Here is a 15,591-nt window from a genome sequence, read left to right as displayed (position 1 = left end):
GAGCTCCCCTGGTGCAGCGCTGGCCACAAGCCCACATTGTGGTGCTGGTCCTTCCTCAGCGTTTGGGGGAGGGCATTCCCAGAGCGCTTGAGAGGCGCAGTCCCTGTGAGTTCCAGGAGCAGAAGTGATGCTAAGAAGTGACACCTTTATCAGAACTGAGGTTCACTATTTGTGTACTCTTTCTTTGCTGTTCAAGTCTATAATCAGTATTCATAACTCAGAAACTTGTATAGATACAATGAAAAATTTGGCTTTAAGCTATTTTTTTTTTAGGAATTAAAAATTAAAACCATGGGTTAAAAAATCACTACAGACAGTATTGGGGCACCCCCCAAAACACTATATTCAAGGTAAATAACCTCCACCTCACCTTGTCTCCCTTCCCCCCAGCCATAAAGGAGAGCCAGAGAAGACACAAGTGGGAATTTTGGTGTGCTCGTTCGTAGTGTCTTTTAAAGTGTATAAACATCAGTTAAAAGTGTGCACTAAGGCTTAGATTGTTGGTTTTTTTAAACAGGTCGTGGTCTTGTCACGCACAAGCAGTGCTGAAGATAATAAATTACAGAGATGATGATAAGTCTTTCAGTCGTCGTATTAGTCATTTGTTCTTCCATAAAGAAAATGATTGGGGATTTTCCAACTTTATGGCCTGGAGTGTAAGTAATAGCATATTTAGCCTGAATATTCTGCACATTGTAGCTTGTTCCCATGATTCTTTTGATTCTTGAAATCCTTCTAATCATTTTTTTTTTCTTTTCTTTTTTTTTTTTTTAATTTTTTTTCTTTTTTATTTTGCCAAAAATCAAGTTTTAGGGACCTTCTAATCATTTTAGAGTAAGATTTTTGCTTTGTAGATTGGACAGGTGTTTGTAAACTTACATTTTCTCCAGTTTCCTAGCTTAGGTTTTTATCAGCCACTTGAGCTGGGCATGGTGGTGCATGCCTGTGGTCCCAGCCATTTGGGAGGCTGAGGCAGGAGGAGCACTTGAGCCCAGGAGTTGGAGGCTGCTCTGAGCTAGGCTGACACTGCGCTCTAGCCCGGGTGACAAAGTGAGACCTCATCTCAAAAAAAAAAAAAAAAAAAAAAAAAAATACAGCCATCTGGATTCAAGTCTCAACTTTTAGTTAAACGTTAGCCAGTTCCCAATAGGCCATATTTCACTAACAGGTGTAATACTGTTTGTGGCCATTTCCTCACTCAGGTGTAGTCCGTCCTGGGTGGTTTATTAACTTTATTCAGTTCATTTTGTTTCCTTTTTGCAGAAGTGGTACCATTGTAACATTCTTAGGGATGTTACTGCTTCATGGCTTACCCCTCTAGCCTGAGTTTGTTCTCTGGAACCTTCCCAAGCCCTGCTCTGATTCGCAGACAGTGCTTTCTCCTGTCCATCCTGCGCCATTGAGCCCCTTGGACACCTCTGCTTTTGCTGTTTTTGTTCATAGACCACAGTTTAAAACAAATTGAAACACTACAAAATTGGAAGCCTGTAGTCCCAGCTACTCAGGAGGCTGAGGCAGGAGGATTGCTTGAGCCCAGGAGTTGGAGGTTGCTGTGAGCGAGGCTGACAGCACGGCACTCTAGCCTGGGCAACAACAGAGTGAGACTCTGCCTCAAAAAACAAAATTTGAAAGTGTAATCAGGATGTTTAAAAAAGTAATATTTGAATCTATTAAGTACAGGGGACTTGTTTCTTTTGTAATTGTTTCTTTGGAATAAAGTGAGTGAGTGTTCTTGTGCAAGTTGGATGTTCTTTTTTTTTTTTTTAATAGGAAGTGACTGATCCTGAGAAAGGATTTATAGATGATGACAAAGTTACCTTTGAAGTCTTTGTACAGGCGGATGCTCCCCATGGAGTTGCGTAAGTCTTTCTTTAATTGAGTGCTATTAAAAACGTCTTCTGCGCTGCAGTGACAGCCGCATGTAGCGCACGCGGGACAGAAATGCGTGCGTTCAGCATCAGCCCCTCTCCGCGCCTGTCCCGCGGCCCGCACATTCGTGCCTGCTTCCCGTTCCCTTGTCTGTGTGTTGGACGAGTGGAATATAGTTACGGTCAACTAGACAGCCGTGGTTTTCCGTTCTTAAAGAACATATAGACTGCTCTCTTGGAGGAGCTCAGAACAGTACATAAATAACCACAGCAGAGGTGCCCGTTATTTTGAAGAGAGCAGGGTCGTGACAGCCCCCCTCAGTGTGTGAGGATGGAGGGGGAAGGGAGAGGTGAGCCCCCATGCTGGTCCGGGGCCGGGGGTATGTTCCCAAGGCCGTGGGCCGAAGGCTGGGACCACAGCACTATGGGCTGTCACTGCGCCGGAAATGTCTCCTGCCTGTCGTGAGTGTTTGCTGTCGTCTCTGGCTTCCTGTTACTACCTCAGGGGTGGAGGATAGGATGCAATTAACTCAGGATCTGTTTCTCCCAGGTGACCACCAAAATAACAAAAGAAAAGTGCTAGGAGTTAAAAGTCTGAAGTAAAGCTGGCCAAATAGACATCCTGGTTTTTTCTTGTGCATTTATGTCTCTCTCCAGAAAAGACGAGTTTTAGCCCTTTCCATTTCTTGCTGACCCTACGTGTGGCTTCTGTAACATGTATGTTAAGGAAATCCACACTGCAGGCCGCATTGAGTGTGAGTGCTAGGGCTCCCTGAGCGTCTGAGTGCAAGCAGACTGGAATAGGCGGCCACTGAAGGGAGCCATGTACTAAGTCCTCTTGGCCTCGGTTTCCCTGATGGCAGGGCCCTCGGTCCTGTCAGGGATGGCGGAAAGAGGCGATGTCACGTGACAGTGGCATGTTGGCCCTGTTGCCCACGTCAAGTCGGAAAGTTCCACACGTGCGGCGGAAGTGAGGAGGAGTGTGCATGTTACTCTCAACCTTGAACTTGCCTTTTTTAGGTGGGATTCGAAGAAGCACACAGGCTATGTTGGTTTAAAGAATCAGGGAGCTACTTGCTATATGAACAGCCTGCTGCAGACGTTATTTTTCACAAATCAACTACGAAAGGTAAATGGGTAGTACCTCTCTCCTGTGGCCTTCCACCCACCCTTACCTCTCAGGTGTATTAAGGGACAAGCAAAGTCCTGGCAGTAGACACGATAGGGCCCCCTGCCTAACCACAGTGCCATCTCCATAGAGGCTTGGACCCCTGCTCTTTGTGCTCATTAGTGATCAAATGTTTAATGCACCTTATGTAACCTTACAGACTTGTGTTAGAAATAACTTTATGGAGGGTTTTTTATTTTATGCAAGCCATTGGCAGCAACATTTGAAAAAATTCATACCAAAATTGAATTGAAAATTGCCGGCTGTGCAGTCTGATTTTCACTTATTCTGAATGCAACTTATTTCCATCAAATATTTTATTAGGAGTTTTGGGAATTATATATGACTGGTAGTGAAGCGGTACAGGCCACACGATACCCAGCTGTGCTGGGGGACCACTGGCTGGCCCGTCCATCCCTCATAGTCTCTCTGCACTTCTGACCCAGGGAGGCTACTGTGATAGGGTCACATCGTGGGGATAGCTGAATGCGGGGAAATTTAGTAGTGTTTATGTTTTCATCAAATCTTTTGTTCACAAGTAATGGTAAGTGCTCCAAGATTTATAAAATAAAAGTGTTTCTCTTTGGGTGGTGAGCTATAAGGAATTTTTAAAAATTCTTCTTTAATGTCCAGATTGTCTCTAAGGACTTTCATGATTTTAAACTTTCTGACCTATTTAATACAGATTAAAGCCCTACTATTTACCATAGCTATTGTGTTGTTAGAAATGATACTTCTACATGAAAATTAAATTCTTATTTCTAAATTAATCTTTTAGGCTGTGTACATGATGCCAACTGAGGGCGATGATTCCTCTAAAAGTGTCCCGTTAGCATTACAAAGAGTGTTCTATGAACTGCAGCACAGCGATAAACCTGTAGGAACGAAAAAGCTAACAAAGTCATTTGGGTATGTATTAGCGGTCTGCCTTCCCCTCGTGCTTCCTGCTTTTTAAAGGAAGAGTGAGTGGAGAATAGAAGAATTAATAGAGCATACTGTAGGCATTCATTTTAGGGAGCCTTGGGCATTTAATTATGTCAGTGTTTTTATCATTGTATTTTGTGTCACGTCTTTGGAAATAACAAGCTTTGTTTTAAACTTTTGCTTTAGAAATAATTTATCACTTAAAGTCTTTACTTTTCAAGGAAAGAACATGTGTAGCTTTCAAATGTATCAGATTTTCTTATAAACACCACCTCCCCTAGCAGTAAGATCATCAGACCAAGAGAAAGTTGTGAGCATTTTGCTTGCCACAGAATTAATTATAATCCCCCCAAAAAGAATTAAAGAATAATGGCTAATTTTTCAGTTCTTAAATCGAACTTGCTTTTAATTTAGTCTTTTGAAATTTGGATGTTTAAATGTAGTTGTTTGTTTTATCTTTGAAAGGTGGGAAACTTTAGATAGCTTCATGCAACATGATGTTCAAGAGCTATGTCGAGTGGTAAGTGTCAAGCAATACTTGTATAATTCTTACAATTAATAATTTGAAGTAGTGTCAGAAATTCTTAGGAAGATAAACTTCAGACCTAATTTAAAGAATGCCCATATTCATTTGGGACCAAAGTTAGGCTTGGAAGGAAAGATAGCACCTATCTAGTGTTAAAAGCTAGAAAAATTATTTGAATAAGTATTTGAAGCTGAAGTATTGTAGGAAGTAATATTAGTAATTTTAGTAATAGTAGGTAGTAGGCTTCTAATTTGTTAAATTGGCATATATACATGAGTTATCAAAGAACCAACAGATTTGCTCAGTTCACTCTTCTGTTGGTCCTGAATCATGTCAGAGAAGTGACTACCTTTTTAAGTGCCACAAGTTATATTTCAGTTTATAAAATAAATTATACAAACTTACCTTTATTGTTAGTATTAACGTCAAGCAGCGTAACCCTCTCAGAAAGCAGTCTGGTCATGGTAGAGCAGTGACTTCTGTTATTAAGCTAGCAGCCAGACTGTCCTGTGCTCAGAAATTCTCACTAAAGGAGTCCTTGTCCGTTCTCCCCCTAATCATTAGTTATTAGAAATTCTCATTCTTCCAGTTTTAATAAAAGACACAGACACACACATATACTCACACAACATGACATGGCTGTTCAAGGTGATTGGCTGGGCAAGGTGTGTTTTCTTTTTTGCAGCACTAGCTGGATTGAATCCAGTTCATTAAATATCCATGGACAAACCAGTCAATCCTGTTGACAGGCTCAACCTCATTAATCTCTTGGTGTGGACCATTACGAGTTAAGTTTAGTGAACAGTTTACATGCTTTTCCACAGAGGTAAAATAAATATAAAAAAATGCTTCTAAAGGCACTACAGATTACTAATTCATTCCAAAGGCTGTATAAAAGGTTAACCTCAACTGTTGCATGTAGATATTTTGTAAAAATCCAACCAAGAAAGGAGATTTTGTATGTTTTTTATAATTGCATGCCAAAGGTCATATGTTTAATAGTCTAGTACATCTTTGACCATTGATATTTCCTAATCATGTATAAAATTACTATATATTGCTTAATCATAAAAATTTTCATTAAAGCCAAAAATGTTCTCTTTCAGTTGCTTGATAATGTGGAAAATAAGATGAAAGGCACGTGTGTAGAAGGCACCATTCCTAAATTATTCAGAGGCAAAATGGTGGTATGTGATCACCAATTTTAAAGCATGACTTTTAAAATGAGTTGTTTTTGACTACTAATACTTATGCTGCCTTACTTTCCTTATAGTCCTACATCCAGTGTAAAGAAGTGGACTATCGGTCTGACAGAAGAGAAGATTATTATGACATCCAGCTAAGTATAAAGGGAAAGAAAAATAGTAAGTTTGTGTGTATGTTTATGGCATGAGCTTTTGATAATTTCTATTTTGGCTTATTTACACAATTGATATTTTTGAAACATAGCCTAGATGCAGAGAATGGCTCATATATTAAGCGCACAGCTCACTGAGTTGAACACATGCTCGTAGCCCCCACCCGGCACTAGAAATAGAATTTTGGGCCAGACCCCACAGCCCTTCCCACTCACCTGCCTCCACCTCCTCCAGGGAATCCACTCCTAGAGCTTCTGACATCTGAGGTTAATTTTGCATGTCTTAAGTGCTCAACACAATACATTCGTGCTGTAGGATATATTCTTTGTTTCTGATTTCTTTTGCTCAACATTGTATTTCTGAATACATCCATTGCAAGCGGCAGTAATTTGATCATCTTCATTGCTCCAGAGTATATTCATTTTAAGAATATACCACAAAAATTTTGAAACTTGACATTTGGGTGGTTTTCAGATCGAGGTTGTCAGGTGTAAGGCAGATTGACCATTCAGGTGCTCATGTGCACTTATGGCAGGAGGAATCGAATTGCTACCCATCGGGCACGCATATGTTCAGCCTCATGGGTAAAGCTAGCGAGACTTCCAGAGTGAGTGATCAGCTTTTCACCTCCATCCTCACTGTGTCATAGTCGCAGTTGCTTTACACCCACACCAGAAGTGTTTTGGTGGGAAAATGGTGCTGTCTTGGTTTTAGTTTGTATTTCGTTGAAGATCAGTGAAGTTGTCTTTTCAGACACTTAAAATATGGAGATCTCTTGTAAAATGCCTGTTTAAGTATTTTATCCATTTTTGTGTTGGTTCCTCAGTTCTTAATTGGTTTATAGGCGTTGATGTTAAAAACAGGGGCTGGGGGAGTTTCATATTTACACCCATATATACAACTGTGGTGCTTGTTTTAATTTAGATCCAGGTTTCCATTGGTATAATTTTCCTATTTCCTATAGTACAGGTGTGCTGAGATGAATTCTTTGACCATGTATGCTTGGAGAGGTCTTAATTCATCTTCATTTCTGAAAGACACATTAACTGGGTAGAGACTTCTGATGGGGGCAGCATGTTAGAGGATTCCACTGTGTTCTTGATGGCATTGCTTCTGACCAGTCTGTTGTGTTGTCACAGTATGTCTCTTCCTCTCTGGGTTATATGTGCTGTCTCTGTCCCAACGCCGGTGCCGCACCACCCCTCTCCTCCTGCCCACGCCCTGGATTTTAAGATTTTCTATTTCTCACTGATTGTAAGCTGTTAGATTATATTTATTGCTCTCTACTGTAATCTTTGTTTCTTCTGCTCAGTGTACACCAAACTTCTTGGATTTGTGGGTTTATAGTTTTAGTGATTGTTAAATTTGGAAAACTTTTGGCCACCTTTCATACATCCCCTCCACTCCCCTGCCTGAAGTCACCCCCCCCTTCCCATGTCGGTTTGACATTGTGGTTTTTATTGCTCTGACATCTGCATTGTCAAGTTTGCTGTGAATCCTATCCAGGATGTTTTCATTTCTAGAGGTTTGATTTGGATCTTTTAATAAAAATCTTCTGTTTCTTAATATGCTCTTGTTTTCTTCTGTGCTCTTGAACATGTGGAATATAGTTAATAATAACTTCATACTAATTCTGTCATCTGTGATTTCTGGGTCTGTTTCCCTTCATGGGTGCTTTCCGGCTTCTTTGCATGCATTGTAATATTTTGTTGATAGCAGGTACTGTGGTTTCTATGTTGCTGGGTGTTGCATTCTTAACCTTTTTTGGGGGGGGCACAGATCAAGTTACTTGGAAGAAGTTTGGCTCTTTTGCCTGTTTTAGGCTGTGTTTGGTGGGGGCACAGCAGGTTTTATTTTAGGTCTAATTTGTTTCCTCCATGAATTTTCAGACCAGTCTACCATGTATCAGGAGGTATTTTTTGTGGCTGGTGGGAGCACAGACTATTCTAGCCCCTTTGAGCGATGAAGATTAGGATCCCCCAGTCTTGGTTCCCTCCAGTTGGTTCTTTCCTTGGCCTCAGGTACATTTCCTCACACTCATCTGCTGACCAGTACTCACCTGTGGCTCAAGGGAGAGCCTTGTGCAAATCTCCAGACCTCTTGCTCTGCGCAGCTTTCAGCTCTTGGGTACTGTGCCCTTATAGATTCTAGCTGCCCTGGGCTCCTCAAACGCCCACTCCCTCTTCTGGACTCGTCTGGGTTTCCCTCCCCAGAGCTGCAGCCTGGTCACAAAGCAGTGAGCTGGGCCCACCGTAGGCTCGGGAGGGTCACTGTCCCATACTGCCTGTAGAGCAGAGCATCACAGTTTTGTTTTGTTCTTTTTCTTTTACTTGCTGGCAAAGTGATACAGTTGTTGTTTTCAGTATTATCCACTTGTGTTATTCCAGAATGGCCAGAGCATCGGTAGTTCTTTATATGTCCTGGATGCACGTTCTGTGTTGAGTTGCAGAGATTCTCCCCGTTGGTGTCTCTTGCTCTTCACCCTTTAATGTTGCCATTCTTAGTGGCAGTGAAATCCAGCATGTCAGTTTTGCTTTTTTGCGTCCTAAGATACTCTGTTACCTGTTGGTGTCTTTCTGTTGATCTGCAATCCACCTGGGACAGCTGTGTGCATGGTAGGATGTCCTGACCGACCCCCGTCTGTGGTCTCCTGCTGACCTGCGCTGCCTGTTGCTCTGTGTTTTGCTCAGAATCCCAGTTACTAAAACCTTAACTCTTCCTTGCATATTGTTTTAATACCCTTTAGAAACATTACTGTGCTTGGCTGATGAGTGAGGGTGGTAAAGCCACATTAACTGCAGTCTAGAGTGGAGGGTGTTACTGCTCACAGCTGCAGTTAGTGATGTTCTCTTCTCTGGCATTCCTAAATAGATTGGCGTACATAATTTACATCTGGTTTATATTTAAATAATTGTATCTGGGTTGAAGCTTTAGTGATCAGTTTGGTTTGACTTTTTCTCCTCTCCCTTTAAAGTATTTGAATCATTTGTGGATTATGTGGCTGTAGAACAACTGGACGGAGACAATAAATACGACGCCGGGGAGCACGGCTTGCAGGTAACTCGGGGGTTTTGCACCGGTGTCCTACTGCGCCTTTTGTCTCTATTTTCAATCCTTTTCCTTAAATGCTGATTAAAACTTTACTGGTACCTTTTCATGTGTTTCTGGCATTAAGAACATTCATGCTGGGCACGGTGGCTCTCTCCTGTAATCCTAGCACTCTCAGAGGCCAAGGCAAGAGGATTGCTCGAGGTCAGGAGCAGGAGACCAGCCTGAGCAAGAGCGAGACACCGTCTCTACTGAAAATAGAAAGAAATTAGCTGGGCAACTAAAAATATATAGAAAAAATTAGCCAGGCATGGTGGCACATGCCTGTACTCTCAGCTTCTCAGGAGGCTAAGGCAGGAGGATCACCAGAACCCAGGAGTCTGAGGTTGCTGTGAGCTAGGCTGATGCCACTGCACTCTAGCTCGGGCAACAGAGTGAGACTCTGTGTCTCAAAAAACAAAACAAAACCCAGTAAGTTTGGTAACTGAATGTGATGTGCTTAAGAAACATTTCACTCAGCTCATAAGCATTGCTCTTACGCTGGCTGTTGTGGGGTCTGGGGAAGCAATATGTTTTCTGGAGTGAAAGCCTGCATGGTTAGTGGTGGAGGAACAGAACACTTTATCTTCCAAGTTAAAACTATGCCCTTCATGGATTTGGAGCAGATTCTTGGGTTTTGTTTTGTCTTTCCTCAGATAACCCTGTTGTCTTAAACATGTTCATGTACATACACTAAACAAAGTTGCTTAAATAGGTATTTCTTGTCACAGCCCCCAATTCCTGTAGGTCTGTGGCTGGTCATTGGACAGGTTTAAGGACTAAGGCAAGGTCCATACTGGAAGTACAGCTGTGAGTCTGATGGATGAAGGCCACTGATGGCCTGTTAGTGGCTTAGATGGACAAGGCCTCATTTCAGCGAGAGCCAGCTGAGCTGGAGCAGAGGTGCAGGGAGAGGTGTGAGGGCTGGAGGGACCTGGGCTCCTCCAGAGAAGGCCTTCGTTAGAAGTTGGGGTGTGGGGGTGTCCTGTGGCTCAGAGGCTGGCAGGTGCAGGAGGATGGCCATGTTGGGTGTTGAAAGGGCCTTGCTGATAGTGAATCAGGACATTTTGGGTCTCCTTGAAGTGATACTGAACAGCCAGGACTGCATGTGTGCTCTACAATATGTGGGTTCTTTGGTCAACATAGAAGAGCCCGAGGGAATGAAGCTGTTCACTTACAGTCCTCCCAACTCGTGGATGTGTTCATTTGTGCTCAGTCCCTGTAGGTGCTTCGGAGGCATGCCTACTCCTACCTAATTGAAATACAGTTTTCTGCTTTTCTAACTGATGTTTTTTTCCCGTGGATCCCCACAATTTTGGTCACATTTAATGATCATAACGTGGTAGCAAATGACTGTCTTAATTTATTTCCTCATCCCCCATTGTTAGGCATCAAGTTAGAACATAATCCCATCTAAGAGGAGTCTCTCTCACATGCTGGTGCAGCAATTTTAAATAAAGAAGAGGCCTAATGACAGACCTAAACAAAACATTTTAGAGGTGCCCAAATGGATAGCTACACTTCCCCACCTCTGCACTCCAAACTTCCCCACCTCTGCACTCCAAACTTCCCCAAACACTTTCCACTCCTGCTGAAACATGTTGCTTTCTTGCTTCAAGGACTAAATTTGCGATTCTTTTTTAATGTTTAGGAAGCAGAGAAAGGTGTGAAATTCCTAACATTGCCACCAGTGTTACATCTGCAACTGATGAGATTTATGTATGACCCACAGACGGACCAAAATATCAAGATCAATGATAGGTAATCTATAGCATAATGTGAAAGTTAAAAATTCATCGTCATTCTTACGGGACTGATCTCAGTGCTCTTGTTCAGTCTTTGCCTATTTAGTTTCCTCTCTGATTTTGAGTTCTCTTCTAACTCAGTGTTTTAAGAGTTGTAATGTCAGAGGGATAATTTTACTTAAGAGATTTCGGAGGCTGCTCCCTCTGAATGGATTTCTCCCTCTAAAGGATACTTCACCTGACTCCAGCCCTACTCTGCCGTGGGGACTGAAGTTCTGGATGATAAGCGTGGGTTAAATGTGTGTCATAGATTTTGCATTTACCAGGATTCCTTGTACATTTAATCTGAGCCAAACTGTAGATGTTATCTCAGATGTGGAATTTGATACTACCATGTTTCCCCCACAATAAGACAGGGTCTTATATTTATTTTTCCTCAAGAAGACACCCTAGGGCTTATTTTCAGGGGATGTGTTATTCTTTTTAAGTACAGTACAACAATCTACATTTATTCAAATGGAGTTAAGTCGTCGTCTTCTGGAACGTCATCATAACTCTCCAAATCCCGAATTCCACCCTGAATTTCTCGTGACTCTATTTCCTTTAGAACCATTGGCCCCAATTTCTCCTGTGGAGCAGTAGAGCTCTCATGGGGCAGATGAGAAGGGCTGCTCGTCGTCTTTACTGCTCCACGACGAAATGCATGGGTTGTGCAGACGCGCTGCATAGCCATGCCCATCGCTAGGGCTTATTTTTGGGGTAGGGCTTCTATTGCCCAGATGCTTAGAAATCCTGCTAGGGCTTATTTATGGATAGGTCTTATTTTTGGGGAAACAGAGTAGTGTATTTGTTTAAATAAGATCTCCAGTAATTTGTAATCTCTCAGTTGGCATTGACATCTAGAATTTGCTGGAATTTTCAAGAATGCTAAAGTAGGTGTTTGTGTGCCCTGTTATACACAATTTTTCCAGAGTACGATACCAGATTCAAGAGTTGACAGTACTTTGATGTGGCTCCCCTGATACTGAAATCTTATCAAGAAGATCAAATTTTATGAAGATAATAATTTAAAACCAAATCAATTTCATTATGTCTGTAGAAGTCGCAGGATGAGAAATTTCTGTTTACTTTGGTTTTTCCACACTTCTCAAATTGTAGTATATTGGCTGGGTGTAGTGGCTCAAGTCTGTAATCCTGGCATTCTGGGAGGCCACCGTGGAAGAATAGCTTGAGTGCATAATCCTTGGATTTAAAACTTTATTAGGAATCTCATTGCTTTATATGCATTTTCCTCATAAACTCTAAGTTCAGATATCATGTCGACATATGAAAAATTCTTATAAGTGGGGGCTACCTCAAGCAGCTCATGGGGTTTCTCAAATCTAATTCATACTTTTGTCGTTAATGTTGAACCATGAATTAGAAAACGTAACAATAAATCAAAAAGTACAATATTTTATGTGTGAATAAATTTCTTTTAAAATGTTTTTCAATAGGTTTGAGTTCCCAGAACAATTACCCCTTGATGAATTTTTGCAAAAAACCGATCCTAAGGACCCTGCAAATTACATCCTCCACGCAGTCCTGGTTCACAGTGGAGATAACCACGGTGGACATTATGTGGTTTATCTAAACCCCAAAGGGGATGGCAAAGTAAGTGTTGGCTCGGGTGGAACGCAGAGACTAACAGTGACGCCCCGCTGCAGCCATTTCTCCTTCCTCCTTGATGAGCTTGTTAGCCCAAGGTTCCTTCCTGGCCTCGCATTGATCTTTCTGTCCTCTGGCTGCTAAGTGCTGTTTTCCTGTCTATTTAATTGCTGAGACTTTAAAGGTAAATAATAAATTGATGATCGTACTTTGTTAGTAATGAACATTGGGCTTATATCTAATGTGAGATATCACATAATCCCTTATATGTTATGTGAGACCCAGCGTTGGCTGGCTCAGGGAGGCCATGTTGCTCATCTGACCCTCTGTGCCTGCCCTCCATGGTGTCTTCCGTGTGGCTTCCTCATGTGGTTTTTCATTATCTCCCTTGGGAGAAAAGAGGGCAGGATACCCATTTTGCAGATGAGGCTCTCAGAATGCTTTTCCAAGACCACAGGGCCAGCGAGTAACAGAACACCAGAGCCAGGGTTCAGGCCACTGGCTCCTGCCAAGGCAATATGGAGGAATCCTCACAGCATGAGACAGCAGTGAAGACCGCCTTCCACAACAGAGATTGGGCAGTAACTGTTATGTATGAGTTAGGTTGACTTTTTTAAAAGTCAGGCCCTCACTTGCATTGATATCGTGACAGATAAGGTGACATCCCCGGTCCTTTTATAACCACAGCATAAAATTTTATCATTAGATCAGGTATACTCAGTATGGCTTTCTTAATTTTGTAAAGAGCTGGTTGTGTCAGTGGGTTAAACTTAAGTGGAAAGTTGGCTTTCTGAGTAGACTACGAAAAAACGCCATTGAGTAAGTAGTAGCAGTTCCCGCACTGATGCATTTTATGAGAGGGATGCCTGAGACCAGTGCCTGGGCCGGCACACCACCAGCCTTCTAGTGCCAGCTTCCCGTCACTGCACTCCATCCCGCTGACGTTCTGTCGCTTCCCTTCCAGTGGTGTAAGTTTGACGACGACGTCGTGTCGAGGTGCACCAAAGAAGAAGCGATCGAGCACAATTACGGAGGCCACGACGACGACCTGTCTGTGCGGCACTGCACCAACGCTTATATGTTAGTTTATATCAGGGAATCAAAACTGAGTGAGTAGAGCGGGTTTTTGTTTCATCCTTTACTTTGGCAAACTTTTTTAGTTGTACCGTGAATCCACCAGCAGCCTTGCCTGCTGCCCAAACGCATTTTGTGCTTAGTCTGCCATGTTGTGAAGTGAGCTGGATTGGGCTTGTGTGTTCTGATGTAAACTCATGATACCAAGTAGTCTTACTGGAATAGATTATGTTATTAAAGATGACCTAGACTTTAGCCCTTCTACGGAAGGGAAAGTAGGTCTGCACAGAGGTGAAAGAGGATGCATTTGTCCTGCAGGTGAAGTTTTACAGGCTGTCACAGATCACGATATTCCTCAGCAGCTGGTGGAACGATTACAAGAAGAGAAAAGGATCGAGGCCCAGAAACGGAAGGAGCGGCAGGAGGCCCACCTCTACATGCAAGTGCAGGTCCGCCCCGCCCCGCCCCGCCCTGAGCTGCTCCGGGCAGCTCCATGAGCATTTTTAATATTTGGCCTCTTGGGTTGGCTGGTTTAGGTTAACTGGTGGATAGGTACTTCCTGCGTGACTGCTCAGGCCAGGTGGGGTCCTCAGACTTTTTAAACGGGGCCAGTTCACTGTCCCTCCGACCGTTGGAGGGCCGTTGGAGAGTGGGGCGCACATTCCACACATGCGCACTGCGGGCCCGGGATGAATTGGCTGCTAAGCAGGACAGGCAGCAGCGGCAAAAACACCCGGCGGGCCGGATAAATGTCCTTGGCGGCCGCGTATGGCCCATGGGCAGTAGTTTGAGGACGCCTGACTTAAATGTTAGTGTTTATGGAAAACGGGATTGGAGAGTGGGAGGAGACCACACAGTTGGAGCTCCAGCTGGTGCTCTATAGAGGAGTGATTATGTTGAAACACAGACTACTTTCCTAAATAAATACCTGAGTTAGTTTTGGTCATTTTATGAAGCTTTTCTTAATGATCTTCTGAAGAAATGTCTTTGGAACAAAAGACTAGTTTTTAGGCTTTTAGTATTTAAACTTGTTGAGCATGGACTCATACTTTTTGTCAGTTGTAAACTCTTGTGCTCTCAAATGTGTATTTAGATAGTTGCAGAGGACCAGTTTTGTGGCCACCAAGGAAATGACATGTACGATGAAGAGAAAGTGAAGTACACTGTGTTCAAAGTATTAAAGAACTCCTCGCTTGCCGAGTTCGTCCAGAACCTCTCCCAGACCATGGTGCGTGCCAGCCCTTCTGGTGGCTTTTCTTGGGCTGACTTCCAGGTTCCACCTTTCCTCTGTGTAACTAGAAAAGACTAACTACCTTTGGGGATAGGCACTGTGTCCAGTCACTGCCTAGAAGTGAGGTAAATGTCCTGTCTGAGAAAAATACTGTTGATGTTCTAGAGCTCTTGACTCTAGTACAGGGGAATCCACGAGGTTTCAGAAACATGTTTCTGCCCTTTTGAGGTAGTCTTCCCATAGAATTTGCAAAGGTGGAAGTTACATGTGAATGTTAATATCCCCCTGCCCTGAGAATGGGCACTCAAGCCTTGGAATACAGCTGACCCTGAGCGGTGGGTCACAGTTGTCTAAGTCAGTAGGGAGAGTTGTAATTATGATTTTTTTCCTTGTAATAACAAAACCAGGCCTGTCACAGTGGCCCATGCCTGTAATCCCAGCACTTTGCGAGGCTCTGGTGGGAGGATCTCTTGAGGGGTTCAGGACCAGCTTGGGGAACATAGCAAGACCCTGTATCTACAAAAATAAAATCACCTGTGCATGATGGCATGTGCCTATAGTTCCAGCTACATGGGAGGCTGAGGCAGCAGGATCACTGCCTCATGAGTTTGAGGCTGCAGTGAGCTATGACGATACCACTACACTCTAGCCTGGATGACAGAGGGAGACCCTCTCTCTCTTTAAAAAAAAACAATCATTAAGTTGATGATATAGGACTAAAATATGAACTTACTACTCATTTTGAATGTTTTTTTCAGGGATTTCCACAAGATCAAATTCGATTATGGCCCATGCAAGCAAGGAGTAATGGAACAAAGCGACCAGCAATGTTAGATAATGAAGCAGACGGCAATAAAACAGTAAATATTGTTGATAATAGCATATCTCATTTGGGACCGTGCAGAAGGCTTCGTCCTCTGCAGTTAGTGCACCGTGTTTCGTTTTTGGTCCAGTTAAATAGAA

At 42.8% G+C, this 15,591-nt stretch overlaps 1 protein-coding gene across 3 annotated transcripts in view; it reads left to right on the top strand.

The window, feature by feature from the left end:
• Positions 1 to 15,591, top strand: part of USP7 (ubiquitin specific peptidase 7) — a 59,393-nt gene that overhangs the window by 35,323 nt on the left and 8,479 nt on the right. For all 3 annotated transcript variants that reach the window (XM_012785231.3, XM_012785222.3, XM_075995097.1), the window contains 14 exons: positions 518 to 656; positions 1,771 to 1,859; positions 2,889 to 2,997; positions 3,815 to 3,945; positions 4,426 to 4,480; positions 5,593 to 5,673; positions 5,760 to 5,850; positions 8,819 to 8,901; positions 10,583 to 10,692; positions 12,173 to 12,329; positions 13,288 to 13,432; positions 13,716 to 13,846; positions 14,491 to 14,625; positions 15,387 to 15,488. In XM_012785231.3, coding sequence (XP_012640685.2) covers positions 518 to 656; positions 1,771 to 1,859; positions 2,889 to 2,997; positions 3,815 to 3,945; positions 4,426 to 4,480; positions 5,593 to 5,673; positions 5,760 to 5,850; positions 8,819 to 8,901; positions 10,583 to 10,692; positions 12,173 to 12,329; positions 13,288 to 13,432; positions 13,716 to 13,846; positions 14,491 to 14,625; positions 15,387 to 15,488 — 1,558 coding nt within the window. The remainder of the gene's footprint in view (positions 1 to 517; positions 657 to 1,770; positions 1,860 to 2,888; positions 2,998 to 3,814; positions 3,946 to 4,425; positions 4,481 to 5,592; positions 5,674 to 5,759; positions 5,851 to 8,818; positions 8,902 to 10,582; positions 10,693 to 12,172; positions 12,330 to 13,287; positions 13,433 to 13,715; positions 13,847 to 14,490; positions 14,626 to 15,386; positions 15,489 to 15,591) is intronic.

Source organism: Microcebus murinus, chromosome 19 (genome assembly GCF_040939455.1).
Source record: "Microcebus murinus isolate Inina chromosome 19, M.murinus_Inina_mat1.0, whole genome shotgun sequence".
NCBI classification, from domain to species: Eukaryota; Metazoa; Chordata; class Mammalia; order Primates; family Cheirogaleidae; genus Microcebus; species Microcebus murinus.
Note: the sequence above shows the minus strand (reverse complement) of the source record. Positions and strands in the feature narration are given on the sequence as shown.